Here is an 18,255-nt window from a genome sequence, read left to right as displayed (position 1 = left end):
TAAACATTTTTTTCTTGTACAATTGATCAATGGGGATTTTCGGATATTTCCAACCATCAAGGTTTTTTTTAATCTGGGAACCACCTTCTTGTTCATTTGCAGGCTTAGTTGCCATTGATCTGCCCTGAAATTTATTACATACTAGAAATAATGCCATATCAATACATACACAAAGATATAGAAATAAGAATACAAAAACCGAAGTTTTTTAAGTTACTAACTCAGCTTAGAATATATTGTCACGTTGATAGAGTAATTTGATTCAGTTTCACGAGAGGTCGGCCAGGGAGGTGGTGGTCCTGGCAGGCTTGGAGGGGGGACGTGGGGGTTTTAACGGGGTTTTCTTTGGGTGTTAATTGCTGAAATCTTATGAGTAAGATTGCAACTGGATTGGCATGAAATTGGCTTGTACTTGGCCCCATTTATAGATGAAATTGGAGTAAGAAATCAAATTAAGCTTTAATGGTGATTGGTTGATTTGGGTGGTGCATCAAATGGTTGAGAAGAGTGTGATGGTATTTACTTGATTAATGATAAATTGATGTGTTTTTCTTCCTCCCAAGCTCTCTTCAAATCCCACTCATATTAAGACTAATTTTTTTTTTTTTTTGGAATTGTGGCAATTGCATTGGAAAATATCAAAATAATCCGTAATTGAATTGTGGCAATTTTTTTCTTGGGTTTGTATCCAAAGTCTACTTAATCACAATTTTCCTCCTAAATTTCCTTCCTAAAAGCATTAATAAGCTTGCATTGGAATTTTTTTTTTTTGACGAGATGCATTGGAATTAGTTAAAAAAGCTTGCATTGAAATATCCAAGGATGGGTCTTAGGCCCTCCTCTTTTGGACTTACTATAATAATAATAATCCATAATAATCTATTAAGTTCAGTTCAGTTCAGCTCAAAAAAGGGCTCTTGTTAAACATAATTATATATCTAAAATATGATTTTCAATGAAAACATTTTATGTAAGGACTGATGTGTTATATCTAAAATCCATCTTTGGCACAGAGAATGGGAATTGAGTCAAGACGCTTCCAAGTGGCCGTGTAATAAGGTTTCCATCGGCTAGAGAAGCAGTCTAAAGAATATTGGGACAAACCAAGGGATGGTGAAGAAATTATGTGTAGTACAAACTAATAACTTGACATGTATTGCCTCTAATCTTTTGACAATAATAGGAAGTCAGGAACATTATAGATACACATATATAGAAGAATTATTATACTTCTACGGAGTATGACTTAACACATGATGTGGCTTAAAACACATGCTAGGCCTCAAATACAAGGGACTGCAATATACTTGTTGTTTGGGTCCAATTTAGTCCAATTGGGCCTAGGCATTAAATGATCCAATTAAAAGCCCAAGGTCAAGGTTCAACTCTCCAATTGTGCTAAAGTCAAAGGTCAGCCCTCAAAGCAAGCCAACTGGGCTAAGGCCCAACCTCTCCATGTATGAAGAGGTATAAAAGCCATCAATATTCATACATTCAGGTATGGATTCACAGATTCATATATTCTCATAGATCCCCATACATTCTCATATATTCAAGCAAAGCCTCAAGCAACTAATTCTCTTGCATAGTGTTCTCTTTCTACACATTGTACTGACTTTAGCATCGGAGGGGTCTTCCTCGGCAACACCCCCGAGGCTAGTTTACGTGTGTTTACTGTGCAGGAAACCTTCGGCCCAGCATAACTTGGACCGAATCCAGTCTTCTCCGTTTCAGCGGACCTACGGCAAGGTCCCATTGTTTTCACCCGAAACAATTTGGCGCCGTCTGTGGGGAATACTTTCAAAAATCTTTAAGCCAAATTTCTAACCAAGATCATCTTGCAATTATCTTAGTAGCAATGGCTAAGAACCGCAAGAGCAAAAGCCTCCGTCAAGGAGCGGGCGAAAAGCCTAAAACCCCTACACCATCACCCTCGCCGGACCGGAACTCTCCCAAGGGTGCCAGCTCGGGGGGAGGATCATACAAGGAGGATTCCCTTTCTCCCGTAATTCATGACTCTCATTATAGGCCGAGTCACTCTCGGTCTAGCAGGGGTGAGTCCGATCATAGGACACATTCAGTGCCCCAAAGCCAACCATCGGCTGCGCGCCCTCATTCCCATACTCGGCCGAGGACCCCTTTGACGGGGCCCAGCTCGGAAGAGGTGGCAAGAGCGCTGGCAGTGCTCATGGAGGCGATGAGGGCACAAAATATGCCACCACCTCGTGATCGAACTCCTCCGCATACCCGGCATCAGCGGAGGAAGTTAGACCATGATGGTGGGAAGCTTCCTTCCTTCCGGGAACTGGAAGAGTGGGAAGAGGATTCCTGGAAAAATGAAAAAGAGAGGAAAAAGAACCCTCAATTTTTAAAAGGATCCTCATCCTCAAGACCAGAAGCGCATAAGAGCAGCAGCTCAGCTTCTCGGCCAGAATCTACTCACCGAGAACCTGAGACTGTTCGCCGAAGCGTCCTTGACCGACTCGGCGGCAAGGAACCGAGCGTGCGCAGTCGCCTCTCGTTCCCTGCAGCCGAGGCCCAGACTTCCCAGCCAGGGACGAAAACCACTCCTACCTCTCTAAGAGGGCGGAGCGCGGTCCCTTCGGCCAGGAACAAGGGCAAGGCCGTTATGCTACCCGCCAGTTCACCATTCGAGCAATGGATACTGGAAGAGCGCGTACCCACGGTTAAAATACCGTCGCACATCACATATGACGGGACCTCGGATCCGAAGGATCACGTGGCCTCGTATGAGACTCATATGCATCTTTGCCCCAGATCCGAGGCGACTTGGTGCAAATATTTCCCAACCACTCTCAAGGGGGTCGCGCAAGCGTGGATCTCCAAGGGAGTAAGGCAAGGCTCCATAACAGGGTGGGATGATCTGTCCTCCAAGTTCAGGAGCAAGTTTTCCACGGCAAACCGCCGAGAGAAGACTACTGCAGAGCTCATGAGTCTACAACAGGGGGAAACCGAAAGCCTCCGAGACTATCTGACCCGTTTCAGTAACGAGTCATCCAGCGTCTCTCAGCTGGACCAGGGGCTAGCCGTTTTTGCAATGCAGAATGGCCTTCAGCCCGGAAAGTTCCTAGACTTCATGGTCATGCATACCCCGCAGACCTTGGAGGAAGCTCTGAATGCCTCGGATAAGTTCATCCGAGCCGAAGAATGGAACAAAGCGAAAACCCAACCTCAATTTGGGGGAGGGAAACAAAGGCAAATACCCTTGTCTGAAGGCCAAGGCCATAAGGCAAAGGGAAAGTCAAAGGCCTCGGAGCAATCTTTGGCCAGCGACCCAAAGAAGGAAAGATCGGCCTCATACACAGGCAGATACGAGTCCTACACTCCGCTCTCTCTTCCACGCGCCAAAATTTACAGCGTGACGAAGGAGGAGCAGAGTTACCGAAAGCCGAGACCACTCCCAGAGTGGTATCAGCGAAAAAATAAAAATCAGTGGTGCGAGTTCCACGAGTCTTCGGGACACAACACTGAGGAGTGTATCCAACTGAAGGACCAGATAGAGGACATGGTCCGGAAGGGATACTTGAAAAAATACATCGCGGATCACCGCGAGAAAAAAGAATCCGAGAAGTCAGCAAAGGACTCTCGGCAAGACCTCGACTTCCCCCGGAAAAACAGTAAAAAGCCGGAGGGGAAATTCCCTCCGATCAATGTTATCTCGGGAGGAATATACTCTCGGAGGGAGCACAAGCGACACCTTAGAGCTTTGACTCACCAGGTGAACAACGCTGACATTCAATCTCCCCAGTCGCCGGTGCCGAACATGACGTTCACAGCCGCCGACTGCCGGGGGATTACATTCCCTCACGAGGATCCGTTGGTGATCATCGCCACGGTGGCCAACCACGACGTCAGTAAGGTCCTTGTTGACGGTGGCAGTGGAGCAAACATTCTGTTCCGAAAGGCCTACAATCAAATCAAGCTGAAGCCCAAGCACCTTACGCCGGTACCCTACCCGGTATCCGGGTTCAATGGGGCTTCAACTTATCCATATGGGAAGGTGACACTTCCTGTCACCATCGGTTGCGATGAGGCAGCCAGGAACGTCATGATTGAATTTTTGGTCATCGACGCTCCTTCAGTGTACAACGTGATTTTGGGGAGACCCATAATTCATGAGATCCAAGGGGTCGTCTCAACTTATCATCAGCTGATGATTTACGTCTCAGACGCCGGCTTCCCCGAAAGGATACAGGGCAACCAAAAGGACGCCCGAAGGTGCAACTACCTCAAACCATCCAATAGTCGCCCAGATGACAAGGATGAGGAGGAGAAAGAAAAAGAAAGAGAGCCGAGCACAAAAAAGCCGAAAGGCCTAAGTACTTCGGCCCAAGGATCTGTACCCAGAGGTAAAGGGCCCGAAAGGGAAAAGGCTAGCTCTTCAGCTGAGCCGCAAGACTCAGAGAGCCAGCCGAAGAACAAAAAGACTGGGACACCTGCCGACATTGGCAGCAGGCCAGATTATGAAGAGTCCAGTCCATCAGCAATGGACATGGACCAACAGACTGAAACAGTTGAGTTGGCCGAAGGAGACGTTGAGAAATGTGTAACAATCGGGATGGACCTTGATCCGAATACCCGTTGTGAACTTATTCAGCTCCTTCGGGACAACAGAGATGTGTTTGCTTTCTCGGCAGCTGATATGCCCGGGATAAGTTCAGACCTCATCTCCCATAAGCTTAATGTTGACCCGACGTGTCGACCAGTTAAGCAAAAGAAGCGGAATTACTCCGCCAATAAGAACCGAGACATCGCAGCCGAGGTCAAAAAATTGTTGGAGGTAGGATTCATCGAACCTTGCCAATATCCAGAATGGCTGGCAAATGTGGAGATGGTTCAGAAGCCTAATGGTACCTGGAGGATGTGCGTTGACTTCACGGACCTAAATAAGGCTTGTCCAAAGGATTTCTATCCCTTGCCGAGGATCGATCAGCTAGTCGATTCGACAAGTGGCCATGCCTTGCTTAGTTTCATGGACGCATTCTCGGGGTATCATCAGATCTTTATGCACCCCGACGATCGAGCAAAGACAGCATTCGTCACGAACGCTGGGGTGTACAATTACAAAATGATGCCCTTCGGATTGAAAAATGCGGGGGCAACCTATCAAAGGCTGGTGGATCAAGTTTTTGCCGATCAAAAGGGCCGAAACATGGAAGTCTATGTTGACGATTCGATCGTCAAAAGCAAAAAACCAGAGGACCATGTAAAGGACCTGGCTGAAACTTTCGCCACCTTGAGAAAGCATCAAATGAAGCTGAATCCGAAGAAGTGTGTCTTCGGCGTGAAGTCAGGGAAATTCCTTGGGTTCATAGTCAGCAAAAGGGGGATTGATGCCAATCCCACTAAAGTCAAAGCGGCGCTCGACCTTCCTGAGCCGAAAACGAAGCGGGATGTTCAGCGGCTCACCGGAAGAATGGCAGCCCTCTCAAGGTTCATTTCCAGAGCTTCGGATAAGGGGTAACCTTTCTTCAAAGCCCTGAAACTCCCGAAAACAAAAGAGCTCGTTTGGGAGGAAGAGCAAAAAGACGCCTTTAAACAGCTTCGGGAGCATCTGGCTCAACTCCCAACGCTGGCTAGCCCAGCTGAAGGAGAAACTTTGTACCTATATGTGGCCGTTAGCCCAGCCACCATCAGCGCAGTATTGCTGAAGGAAGAAAGTAAAAGTCAGCAACCGATCTACTTCGTCAGTCATACGCTGACGGATGCCGAGACTCGCTATCCTCTACTCGAGAAAGTTGCTTTCGCGGTAGTAGTAGCTGCTCGGAAGCTGAGGCCCTATTTTGATTGCCATCAGATAGTGGTCTTAACTGATCAGCCGTTGGAAAAAGTTCTCGGCAAGGTTGAAAAATCTGGTAGGCTAGCCAAGTGGGCTTTTGAGCTCACCGAATTCAGCATCAGCTACCGTTCGAGGACTGCCATTAAGGCTCAAGCTCTAGCGGATTTCTTGGCCGAATGCTCATACCAAGAAGCGCTAGACAGTGAAAAGAAAGTCTGGACCGTGTTTACGGATGGATCTTCCACCGAAAACGGTTCGGGGGCAGGAGTAGTGATAACTTCTCCCGAAGGCAAATCCTTTGAGTATGCACTAAAGTTTTCTTTTAAGGCCTCGAACAATGAAGCCGAGTATGAGGCAGCAATCGCCGGCCTATAATTGTGCATCTCCCTGGAAGCCGATCATGTCTGCCTAAAAACAGACTCTCAGCTAGTTGCATATCAGATCAGTGGCAGCTACGAGGCCAAAGAGCCCTCCATGATAGCTTATCTTGCCAAGATCAAATCAGTCATTGCAGAGCTGAAAACTTTTGAGGTTCAGCTGATCCCAAGGGGTCAGAATACTCAAGCCGATGCACTCTCCAAACTTGCCAGTTCATCTCTTACCGAGCTGAACAGATCTGTATATGTAGAAGTGCGTCGAGAGAGAAGTGTTGACGAAGCACCTGAAGTGTGCTGCGCTGACCCAGAGCCTAGCTGGATGGACCCCATCCTAGCTTTCAAGCTTCGGGGAGAAACTCCCGAAGATAAAGCTTTGGCCTAAAAGATGAAGAGAACCAGCTCTAGGTTCATTGTCTTCAGGGGGGAACTTCTGAAAAAGTCCTTCTCAGCCCCATTGCTGAAATGCGTGGGACCAACAGATGCAGATTATATCCTACGGGAGATTCACCTCGGCATCTGTGGGAACCACATTGGGGGAAGGACCTTAGCCCACAAGGCATTAAGGGCTGGATATTACTGGCCCACCATGATCGCAGATGCTAAGGAGCTGGTTCGGAAATGCGAAAAATGTCAAAAATACGCTCCAGTTATCCATCAGCCAGCAAGGGATCTTCAGCCGATCCTTAATCCACTCCCGTTTGCCCAATGGGGACTGGATATACTGGGACCATTTCCAGAGGCTGTGTACCAGAAAAAATGGCTGATAGTTGGTGTCGACTACTTCAGTAAATGGATCGAGGCCGAAGCAGCCTCGAACATTACAGAGTAAACTGTCAGAAAATTTATCTGGCAGAATATTATCACTCGATTTGGCATCCCGAGAGTATTTGTCTTCGATCATGGGAGGAAATTTGATAACTTACCGCTGAAGCGGTATACAGATCAGTTCGGCATCAAACTGGCATATTCAGCGGTATGCCACCCGCAAAGTAACGGACAAGCCGAAGCTGCAAATAAACAGATCTTAAATGCCCTCAAGAAGAGGGTGGAAGATCAAAAGTCCAAGTGGCTGGAGGAGCTCCCTGGAACCCTTTGGTCCCTTCGGACAACTGAAAAAGAGGCAACGGGCCACTCACCTTTTGAACTGGTGTATGGTGCCGAAGCCGTCCTTCCAGTGGAAATTGGCTCTGAGAGCCTTCGAGTGCACCACTTCTCGGCTGAGAATGAGCGACTAATGAGGGAATCTCTCGATTTCCTCGACGAAGTAAGAGACTCAGCCCGAGACAGAATGGCCGCCTATAAGCAGAGAATCAGCAAATTTTATAACCGAAGGGTCCATGAAAGGCCTCTCAAAATTGGAGACCTTGTCCTTCGGAATGCTGCTGCAGTTCAGAAAGGCCGAATCCATGGGAAACTCTCAGCTGCATGGGAAGGACCTTATGAAATCTATGATGAGCTTCAGCCAGGGACATACCGACTTCGGCAGTTGGATGGAACTGAGTTGAAAAATCACTAGAACGCTGATGTACTGAAAAAATATCATGTGTAAACCCTTCGGGGCAGAACAATCTTTGTAAGTACATTTTGAACTAATGAAAGGCCTTGGAGCCGCCATTTATATAAATGTTTACAACTTTTTATCCTTTCAAAATTTTCTTTGTTCTATCTACTCTTTAAGGGTTTTTTATTCAGCCTCGTCTGAAACCTTCGCCTTCGGGTAACTGGGTTTCAGATTGCTGACAAAACTCGTCTTTTTAAAGAACACTGGTCTTTCAGCTGAAGTCAAACTTCAGTAAGACTTGTTCTCCAAAGACATGAGTCCATGGACAATTCTAGGATATTGCCTTAACTGAGCCTTGTATCCCAGAGAGCCATTATCCGAAACATTGCCTTAAGTTGGCACTGTGTTTCGGGTATCCATTTTTCAAAGATAGACAGAAAATCAAGGATAACAGCAACAGTTGAAAATTGTTTAATCAGCCTCGTCTGAAACCTTCGCCTTCGGGTAACTGGGTTTCAGATTGCTGACATAACTCGTCTTTTTAAAGAACATTGGTCTTTCAGCTGAAATCCAACTTCAGTAAGACTTGTTCTCCAAAGACATGAGTCCATGGACAATTCTGGGATATTGCCTTAACTGAGCCTTGTATCCCAGAAAGCCATTATCCGAAGCATTGCCTTCAGTTGGCCCTGTGTTTCGGATATGCGTCTTTTAAAGAACACAGGTCTTTCAGCTGAAGTCCAACTTCAGTAAGATTTGTTCTCCAAAGTCATGAGTCCATGGACAATTCTGGGATATTGCCTTAACTGAGCCTTGTATCCCAGAAAGCTATTATCCGAAGCATTGCCTTCAGTTGGCCCTGTGTTTCAGCTAAAGTCAATCTTTAGTAAGACTTGTATTCCAGAAGCACTGCCTTCAGTTGGCCCTGTGTTTCGGATTCCCATTTTAAAGAAGTGAAGAAATTGTTTATTCAGCTGAAGCCATACTTGCAAGAAGCACTATCAGTGCAAGTTTATGTTCGGCAGAATGAAAGAAACAGTAAAGCATTCAAAAACAAAGCAGCTGAAGAAAAGAGCATCAAATTAATAATTTATGCTCAGAAATTGAGCTACAAGTTCAATTAAACTGTATCGTCAGCCGCCCACAAGCGGAAAATAACAGCTGCCGAAATACGTACATAAGCAAAAAAATAAACTGTTGTACGACAAGGCAAGCTGAAGCAAAAAACAAGGCAAAAAATTCAGAAAGCGGCAAGTCTAAAGTTAAGCGCATGATGAACCGCAAGATTCTGAAGACGACTGCCCGAGTTCCTATGCTTCAGCCCGAGGATCAGACTGATCAGCGTTGTTGAGCCCCATGGTGGCCTCAGCCCCAGCAGCAGAAGAAGCAGGCTTTGCACTCTGCCGAGCCTCCCTTTCCCTCTGTTCAGCCTCCAACTCCATTCTCTCAGCTTCCTCTTCGGCTTCCTCAGCCTTAAGAATTTCAGCTTCGACTGGAGTTGCATACTTCATATGAGGGTCTTCGGGATTCTGGACCCATTCAGCACATTTGGACCAGTCCAGCTTCGGCTCAGCATGAAGGCAGACTCTTCGGCATACTCTGAACCCGTTTCTGAAACCCATTTCATATTCTTCCTGGGTATAGACACGGACTTTGAGTAGAGCCTCAGCATCAGCCAGCTTCTTCTGGGTCTCCTCCAAGTCTTCCTTGGATTTCTTCAGCTCATCGGCGAGCTTGGAGGAGGAACCTTTCAGCTCATTCAGCTCCTGCTGAACTTGGGAAGTCTTTGTCTGAGCCTGGGCCACTTCTACTTTTTTGGCCATCAGTTGATCCTCAGCCTCATGGAGATTAGCTCTCTGAGCTTCAGCAGCAGCAGCAGCCTCTGAGAGTTGGACATCCCTGGCCTGGAGCAGCTCTTCAGCAGCCATTCGGCTGGCTTCAAGAGCTTCTAGTCGTTGCTGCACTTCAGCTTGTGCAACAGCTCCTTCCTGAATACGGCTCTCAACGACAGCCTTGAATTTGGAGACGTCCACTCCCATGTGCTCCTGGAGGAATTTTTCCCCTTCCATCAGTGGGGGAAAAACTTCTTTCTCCATAGCGTCGCAGAAGGTTTTGAGGGCTTCAGCAGCTTTTTTCTCGTACTCCTCACCCTTCTGCTGCTTCTCTTCAGCTGCTGCTTGCTTCAGCTTAGCAAGCTTTAATTCCTCCTCAGCTACCTTCTTGTCGTGCTCGGCAGCATCTACCCTATCTTGTAGGGTATCTATCAGCTCTACAGTGAGAGTCTGATTGTGCACGAACTGAAAACAGGAGCACAAGTGTTAAAAAATAAAAGTAAATAAAAATAGAGCTGAATTTTAGAGGAAATAAAGGCAAGGAAAATCACCTGCATCATCAGCAGTTGGTTAGACCTGGCTGGGTCAGGAACTGATCTGCTGGATTCGCCCATCCCAGCAGTGGCCTTCAGCGACCAGATTCTTGCCCTATCTACTTCGGACATGCCAGCAAAATCGCCGAAGTAGGCTGCAACACCTTCACGGTTCTGACCCCATATGAGGTCCCAGATGTGATCTGGGATTGGAATTCGGGGGGCCGAGAAACCCATTTCTCCAGATTGCAGAGTCTGGAAGGAGGGAAAGGATGACGATGGAGCTTGTTTAGCTTTAGATGGCTCAACATCATCCTTTTCAGAAGAGTCAATTACTATGACCTCTTCTTCTTCAGGGGTGAGGACGAAAGCCTCAACCTCTCTTGCAATGTCTGCCGTGAAACCCTCAGCACTGGGCATCACGGCATCCTTATTTTTGTGCTCAGCAGCACTCTCCTGAATTTCTTCTTGGACCCCTCCCTTAGATTCGGGAGTTCTCTGATCCACCTCCATCTCAGGAGGTGGCGGAGGGGTCTTTTGAGGTGATTGGGGTGGTGGCCGGGGAACCCTCGACGATCCATTGCCTTCCTCGGGTTCCCTTATTTCAACGCCGATGGTCATCGGCCTCCGCTGAAAGTCGTGAGGGCCGATGATGGCCATTCTTCGGCGCCTTTTCTGAAGAGGCTGCTCGTCCATGTCTGAGTCTGAAGACTCTTCTTGTATTTGGTCTTCGGGACGAACAGGGGCTTTCCCTTCTCTGTGTCTGTTACTCTCTTCAGACTGTAACAGACAAGGGGGAGGAAGAATGTGAGTAAAAAAAAAAAAAAAAGAGAAAAAAGAAGAAAGACAAAGTTAAGTCTGAAAGCTCACCGAGGTCTTCAGCAAAGCCTCGTCTTCTTCAGCTGCCCTAGCTGCAGCTTCTTCTTCAGCAGCTCTGGAGGACCCTTCTCCTCCTTCGCAAGCTTCGAGAACCCGTGCAACCTCTTCGGCTGTACGGGCAGCTTCAGCTTCTTCGTCCAGCAGCTGAAACCAGGGGTCTCTCTTCTTCCACCAAGGCTTCTGCCTCTGATACAGAGCAACAACCTCAATTTGGAAGTGGGAAGAGTCTAGATGAACTTCCCTATGCCTCGGTTCAGTGATAGACGGGGCCCGATCAGTTACAACTCGTTCTCGGTTGACACCAAGACGAGCGTAGTCAATGCCAACGTTGGTCTCGTCCCGCTCTGAAAAAGAGAAGGGGAAAGGTCAGTTCAGATAGGTTGGCACAGCATAAAAAAGCGAAGCGAGAGAAGAAAAATAGATAATTAAAAAGCCTCGGCCCCAGCCGAAGAAGCTTACCATCCTTAAACTTTCGGCTGAGGCCAACAGCTGCTAGCATGTTCTCTTGGAAAACATAATGCGTATCGGGGAGCCAAGTCTCCGGGATATGCTGCATTCGGCCGCTGCCCCCCCCGGTTCGGCAGCTTGCCGAAGATATGTTGTTGATCAAGGTTCGGATCCGGCCCGTTTTCTGCGGGGGGACCTAGACTTCCCATGTCGGGATCAGGCTCAGCAAGGTACCGGGGAGCGCTGAAGACGCAAGGGTGGCCCGGATCTGTGGGTGCCCAAACCCAAATCCATTGACCTCTCCAGTCCTTGTCTGAAGAGTCGTTCGGCCACATGGTTAGGTACTGGGGCCGGGACTCAATCCGGTACCACCCAGAACCATGGCTTCCGTGCCCACTTTGAATATTTGGCACTAGCCGATGAAGCTTTTTGAAGCAGTGCAGGTTCGGCACATACTTGAAGAACTTGCAGACCCATAAGTATGTCATCACCCTTCGGATGCTGGTGGGAGTTAACTGACATAGGGAGATATTGTAATGGATCAGCAAGTCTCGGACGAATACGTCCAAAGGGAACCTCAGCCCGTACTGAAGCTGTCTTGTGTACACCCCCACATACCCCGGGGGTGGACGATGGATTCTATCAGATGCCGCGGGCATTCGGCACCAATACCCATCAGCTTCAAAAATGCCGTAATGCAACTCAATTTTCTCGGCAAACCGATATTGTTCGGCATTCTCCACCCACCATGAGTAGGGGCGGTTCTTTATCATGGCCGAAGCTACTTCGGCATTCTCCCACTCTGAAAACCCGGGGAGGATATCCCAAAGGACAGCGGGAACTTCATCATCCCGTCCAGAAGCGCTTGGCCCCTCCGTTCTCTGAGGAGGAGCCGAGGAAATTGGAGTCGCCCTAATCCCTTCAGCAGGGTCAGACTCTGGCCTTTGTCCATTCCAGGTCCCAATCCTGTTCCTAGGATCGGGAATTGGCCTTGCTCTTCTTGGAGCACGGGCTCTACCTCTAACTCCTCTTGCCATTGATTATTTCGAAGAAAAAAGTCGAAAAAAAAGGGAAGGAGTTCGAATTCGAAGAAAAATAAACTGAAATCAAAGGAATTTACCTTAATCTGAAGCGAAAGTTGCCGATTTACGAGTTCGTAGTGGCAAGTCTCAGTTTCTAAGCTTAATGCTCGGGGAATTTGCGAAGTTTTGATGCGGGTTCTTGGTTTCTCTCGAGAATTCTGGGTTTGTGTTGGTGAATAAGTGAGGAGAGATGACGCGCCTCTGTTTATATCTCCAGGAATGGGATACGGGGAGTCCGCGTTTCAATTTCTCTTAAATACCCCACTAAGTAACCGTTAAACACACGATCTTGCGATTAAACTGCCCATTATCCGTCCAACTTCCACCATCATCCGCCTTAACCGTTGTTATCTCATTAATTACGGTTTAAATTCAAATTTTTGGATTAATTAAATCATTTACTTCCCTCCTTTTCTGAATTAAATCAAACCCGACCCGTCATCCTTCCAAATCGGGTCTGGGGGGCAAGTTGTTTGGGTCCAATTTAGTCCAATTGGGCCTAGGCATTAAATGATCCAATTAAAAGCCCAAGGTCAAGGTTCAACTCTCCAATTGTGCTAAAGTCAAAGGTCAGCCCTCAAAGCAAGCCAATTGGGCTAAGGCCCAACCTCTCCATGTATGAAGAGGTATAAAAGCCATCAATATTCATACATTCAGGTATGGATTCACAGATTCATATATTCTCATAGATCCCCATACATTCTCATATATTCAAGCAAAGCCTCAAGCAACTAATTCTCTTGCATAGTGTTCTCTTTCTACACATTGTACTGACTTTAGCATCGGAGGGGCCTTCTCCGGCAACACCCCCGAGGCTAGTTTACGTGTGTTTACTGTGCAGGAAACCTTCGGCCCAGCATAACTTGGACCGAATCCAGTCTTCTCCGTTTCAGCGGACCTACGGCAAGGTCCCATTGTTTTCACCCGAAACACTTGTAATAAAAACAAACTACTACCAAGTACCAACTAATACTACTAATGTCTGGCTACTCAAAACAATACAGAACTGAAGGAGCTTAAGGGCAGTAATGAATAGTTTTTCCATCCTTCACATCACTACTCGTCTTCATCTGCTTCTCCATCGTCTTCATCTTCGTCTGGAAGGGTCGTCTGGAATACATGTGCATTCTGTGCTTCAGGCTCTGGTTCACAAGTCCACGACTGGGAGACTAGCACCTTATCCCAGTTTGTTGTGCTTCCAGTCTCAGAACCCGGAAGAAAATAAGTCGTTTCTCCCAAAACCGGCTGCTTAAGTGCCTCAGAGCTTAAATCTGTCATTGCCTTACACACTACCCTGTATGTCAATGCTAGAGGTATTCCTCCAGACTTGACATTTACGGTAAGGACATCTAATGAAGAAGCATCGGCCAAAGAGACCGAAAAGCTAGGGAAGCAATTAAAATAGATTGGACCCTGAGACAGATTTGCTTCCACAAGTGCTAACAAAGAGTTCTTAAAGCTAGAGTGCCTCGCGTCTCTAACACACACGATTATTGGAGCTTCTAAGCCATCTCTCATCAGTGGCTTGATAGATATTTGGACCAAACCCAAGTGCATAAAATTATGTTGCTTCTTTATGAAGCCTTTTAGAAAATCCCTAGTAAGTAATTTAGCTGATACATTTTGGTTAGCAGCTTTCAGTGTGATTGTTTGTTCATAGTCTCTTACAGCATAGCTTGGAAATATCCTAAATACTTTTTTCTTGTACACTTGATCAATGGGGATTTTCGGAAACTTCCAACCATCAAGGTTTTTTTTTATTTGGGAGCCTTCCTCTTCATTTGCGTGTTTAGTTGTCATTGATCTACCCTGAAAATAATAAAAATTTAGAACTTATACCTCACCAATAAATACATAAATAAAGATATAGAAATAAGAGTAACAAACTGGATTATTTATAACTTACTCAGCCTAAAATATATTGTCACGTTGATAGAGTAATTTGATTAAAATCGTGATAACCAAATCCGTAGTACTTACCAATCTGCACCCACTGCTTGACTAGATTTTCAGAGATATCAAAAGCAGAATTTTCACACACTTAGCTTTTGTAAAAACCTTGTTGCTTCCTATGTTTGCCTTAGTGATGTTAAGATTATTTATAATGGAAAAACAGGAGAGGCTTTTACACTGTAGAGTTCTCCTCCTAGTACATTATTTTATGTTTTCTGTGTTTATTTCCAAGCAACTACATGGTAATCAATTACTAAAAATATAATTTAAACTTTTAATCATTGTCCTTGCATTCTTTTAGTGGTTTTCTTATAGACAAAAAAGGCTCAATCTTATCTTGATTCCTACCATTGTAGTTTCCTTCCCATTTCTTGTGTCCTTATCATAAGGTCTTCCTAAAGTCTACTCCTTTCCTTAACATAGCCACTTACTACAAATGAAAGCTAGTCCTTTTTAAGGTGGTTGAGCCAGGATAAAAGAGAAAGAGGTAGTCTTTTTCTGAAGTGCATGAAACAGGGTCAAGGATGTAGACCTCATCAATACATCACTCGGCTAAATTCTAGAGAACGTCACTCTGCTGGATGCTAATGAGGTCATGCAACTTATTTTGGAGAAAAAGGATGAGTACAATGTATGATATAGGTATATCGTATATGCTTAATTAGAGGTGTCAATTTGGATAATCGGATGGAGTTTGGGTCGGGTCTGTTCAGATCGGATATGTTCGGGTCAAAATTATTCTATTAACTCGGGTCGGGTCGGGTTAAATTCGGGTCATGGTCTATCGAGTCCGGGTCGGATATGGGTCGAGTCAACTCCAAATCGGTCTGGTTTGAGTTCAAGTCAGGTCATATCGAGTTCTGTTTGAGTTCAAGTCAGGTTAAATCGGTGTCGGGTTAAGTTCAGATCAGGTTAAATTCGAATTTGGATTAAGTTCGGGTCGGTTACAGCTCGGATTTGGGTCCTAAATTTCTCAGGTCAAACCGCATCGATTACAGTTTGAAACGGACAATTTTTTTCGAATCGGTTCGATTTTGACACCTCTATGCTTAATGTGTTGTATAGTCCAATATTAGCTTAGGGATGTTTTGGACTCTCTGAATTTGGTCCAATTAAGACAAAATAAAGAGGACACGAGGAGAAAGGAATAGTGATGAATTTGATTAATTTGAAATTCTAAGTTTTTTCCAAACAGCGAATTTGTAATTGAATGTCAGTAATTCAAATTCCAGATTTGAAATTCTTTTAGACAAAAATTTGAAAGGAAAAGAAAATAAACGAATTAAGGATCCAAGTTCTGTTCTATTTCAAAATAGAGTAATAGACAGATGATTATAAATGAACTAGTAGAAGATAATAAACAATTTTTTTTGATGTGTAGCTAACATGTCATGTATGTGTGATAAAATCACTATTATTATTCCATTAGCATAATGTTGTTATTATACATCTGAAAAGAGACTAATGCAACATGCTTGGCTACTCAAAACAGTACTGAAAGTCAGAAACTGAATATAAACTTTCTGATCTGCTTCTCTAGTTGATGGAAACCTCATGAGTCATCACACGGCCTCCTCGAAGCGTCTCGACTCAATTCCGATAACTCTGCGAGCTTAACCCCGGCGGTACGATGGAAAAAACCCAATAATCTGGAATATGCACCTGATTCCATATAGTCGTGTTTGGAGTCCCAGTAATCGGTTGAAAATAATCTGTTTCTCCTGAAGTTCGGCTCGAAAATCTGTACCGTGGATGTTCCATCACCTCACATACTACCCTGTATGACAATACTAAATCTATATCACCCATCAACACATGTAAACTAAGGGCATCCAGAGATAACTCGGCGTCGCTCAAATAAAAGCGTATATCCGGATAGCAGTTAAAATAAAAAGAACCTTGAGATAGATCTGTATCTACAAGTGCTAACAAGGAATCCTGGAAGTTTGAAAATCTAGCATCTCTAAGACATACTTTTATAGGAGCTTTTAAGAAGCCCTTTTTCTGCAATGGCCTAATAGCTATTTGAACCAAACCCAAGTGTAAACTCCTTTTTTGCTGCTTGATAAAACCTTTTAGTAGTTTTATGCATATATTTTGGCTATTGGCTTTCAATGTGATAGATTGTTCAAAATCTTTTACAACATAACTAGGAAATATCCCACATAATTCTTTAAATCTTGACCAACAATAATAACCAGTTTGATCCTCCAAGAACTTGTTATCTATACACCAATCGTACACTCGATTGACCGGGATCTTAGGAAATTCGGTGCCTTCCTCTGCATCATCGATAAGCGCAGTAGCCATTGATCTTTCCTGAAATATAATGACACATAGAAGGTTAATACATCAGATTATTCAGATATAGTAAGTTACTTCTACATATGTATATAACATATAAAGTAGAGCTAATCAACTTTGACTCGGACGATTTTGGGCGGTATCTTTTAGCTCAATATCGAATTTGGGTGGCAAGGGAAAGGCTAATTTCTTGGCAATCACCATTCACCACCAAAACTAAACAAAGTGTAATTTACTTCTTTTTGCTAAAAAATTAAGGGAGATCAAGGGTAGAATACTCACACTACACACTCAAACTGTTTTTAAGACTAAAGCATTAAACTCTTAGTTGGTGCCCCAAGCAAGCCCCCTATAATGTATGACTTTAAGATGCCAAGAAACATATATTATTGGTAAAACAAGGGGCTGCTAATACATGGTATTCTTTGTCTATCACAATATTTTAATGTAAAGATAAGATATAATCATTGTTTAATTGTTTTTCTATTTCTTGGCAATCTCACTATATTACCCTATTAGTTTGTCCTATTTAATTTTTTACGATCTTCAAGACATGTATTAAATAAAAGGAAATTTTCACTTTTGTTACCACTCAAACACTTAACACCCTTATTTCACTTTTGCTACCCATCTAAAATTTTATTTTATTTTGCTACCACCTAAAATCACATAAGATAAATTTTAGTACCACTTAACAGAATTCGTTAGGGTTCCGTTAAGTTTATTCAAAAATAAAAAAATTTAATAAAAAAAAAACCAGCCACCCTCAACTGCCCAGCCCCTTCCGTCAGCCACCCTCCCCCTCCCGTCAGTCGGCTCCTAAAATATTTAAATTTTGGCTCCTAAAAACACAATAAGACAGGATAATCTTTATGGGACAAAAGGAATAGCCAGAAGTATATCTTTAAACACAGTGAGGCAAAAAAAATAAAAATAAATAAATAAATAAATAAATGGAAAACACACCATTAATGCCAACTAGTACTAATATTTATTCATAGCATGAGATTCAATAATGTCTTCAACATCATCTGCCTAGTTGAATGACTTGAATCTGATGGGAAACTCTACATGACATGATCACACGACCATCTTTGCTCAAGGATCCGGATCTGATGTACAAGTCCACGACTCTGGGATTTGCACTTGATCCCACTTAATTGTGGTTTGAATTCCAGTGTCCAGTTGAAAATAAGTTGTATCTCCCAAAATCGGCCCCTTCAATGCATCTGAGCTTAAATTCTCCATCGCCTTACACACTACCCTGTATGTCAACGCTAAGGGTTCCCCTCCAGTCTTGACACATAGAGAAAGGGCTTCTAGCGTAGAAGCATCATTCAAAGATACTGAAAAACTAGGAAAGCAATTTAAATAGAATGGACCCTGGGACAAATTCGATTCCATAATTGCTAACAAAGAGTTCTCAAAATTAGAGATCCTCGCGTCTCTAAGACACACAGCTAACGGACCTCCTAAGCCATCTCTAATAAGAGGCTTGACGGCTACTTGAACCAAACCCAAGTGCATAAACCTATGCTGCCTCTTGA

At 44.5% G+C, this 18,255-nt stretch overlaps 2 protein-coding genes across 4 annotated transcripts; both read right to left on the bottom strand.

The window, feature by feature from the left end:
• Positions 1 to 1,156: 1,156 nt before the first annotated feature.
• On the bottom strand, positions 1,157 to 14,671 carry LOC110732592. 3 transcript variants are annotated; one of them, XM_021912550.1, is made up of 3 exons: positions 14,358 to 14,671; positions 13,385 to 14,260; positions 1,157 to 1,307 (listed from the first exon to the last, which is right to left on the bottom strand). In XM_021912550.1, the coding sequence occupies exon 2, from the start codon at positions 14,249 to 14,251 to the stop codon at positions 13,508 to 13,510; it is 744 nt and encodes a 247-aa protein (XP_021768242.1). In that variant the 5' UTR covers positions 14,252 to 14,260; positions 14,358 to 14,671; the 3' UTR covers positions 1,157 to 1,307; positions 13,385 to 13,507. The 3 variants fall into 3 exon arrangements, with proteins under 3 accessions (XP_021768242.1, XP_021768243.1, XP_021768241.1); XM_021912551.1 differs by having other exon boundaries at positions 13,385 to 14,255; positions 14,432 to 14,671; XM_021912549.1 differs by having other exon boundaries at positions 14,432 to 14,670.
• A 1,109-nt stretch (positions 14,672 to 15,780) lies between these two features.
• On the bottom strand, positions 15,781 to 17,108 carry LOC110732591. Its single transcript, XM_021912548.1, has 2 exons — positions 16,991 to 17,108; positions 15,781 to 16,723 (listed from the first exon to the last, which is right to left on the bottom strand). Exon 2 carries the CDS (start codon positions 16,712 to 16,714, stop codon positions 15,995 to 15,997), a length of 720 nt encoding a protein of 239 aa, XP_021768240.1. The 5' UTR covers positions 16,715 to 16,723; positions 16,991 to 17,108; the 3' UTR covers positions 15,781 to 15,994.
• Positions 17,109 to 18,255: the final 1,147 nt, after the last annotated feature.

Source organism: Chenopodium quinoa, unplaced genomic scaffold (genome assembly GCF_001683475.1).
Source record: "Chenopodium quinoa cultivar QQ74 unplaced genomic scaffold, ASM168347v1, whole genome shotgun sequence".
Lineage (NCBI taxonomy): Eukaryota > Viridiplantae > Streptophyta > Magnoliopsida > Caryophyllales > Amaranthaceae > Chenopodium > Chenopodium quinoa.
This window is presented reverse-complemented; position numbering and strand designations above follow the sequence as displayed.

What these genes read in the sequence shown, in the direction of transcription:
- LOC110732592 (XM_021912550.1), bottom strand. Translation starts at nt 14,251, where the DNA reads ATGACAACTAAACACGCAAATGAAGAGGAAGGCTCCCAAATAAAAAAA.
- LOC110732591 (XM_021912548.1), bottom strand. Translation starts at nt 16,714, where the DNA reads ATGGCTACTGCGCTTATCGATGATGCAGAGGAAGGCACCGAATTTCCT.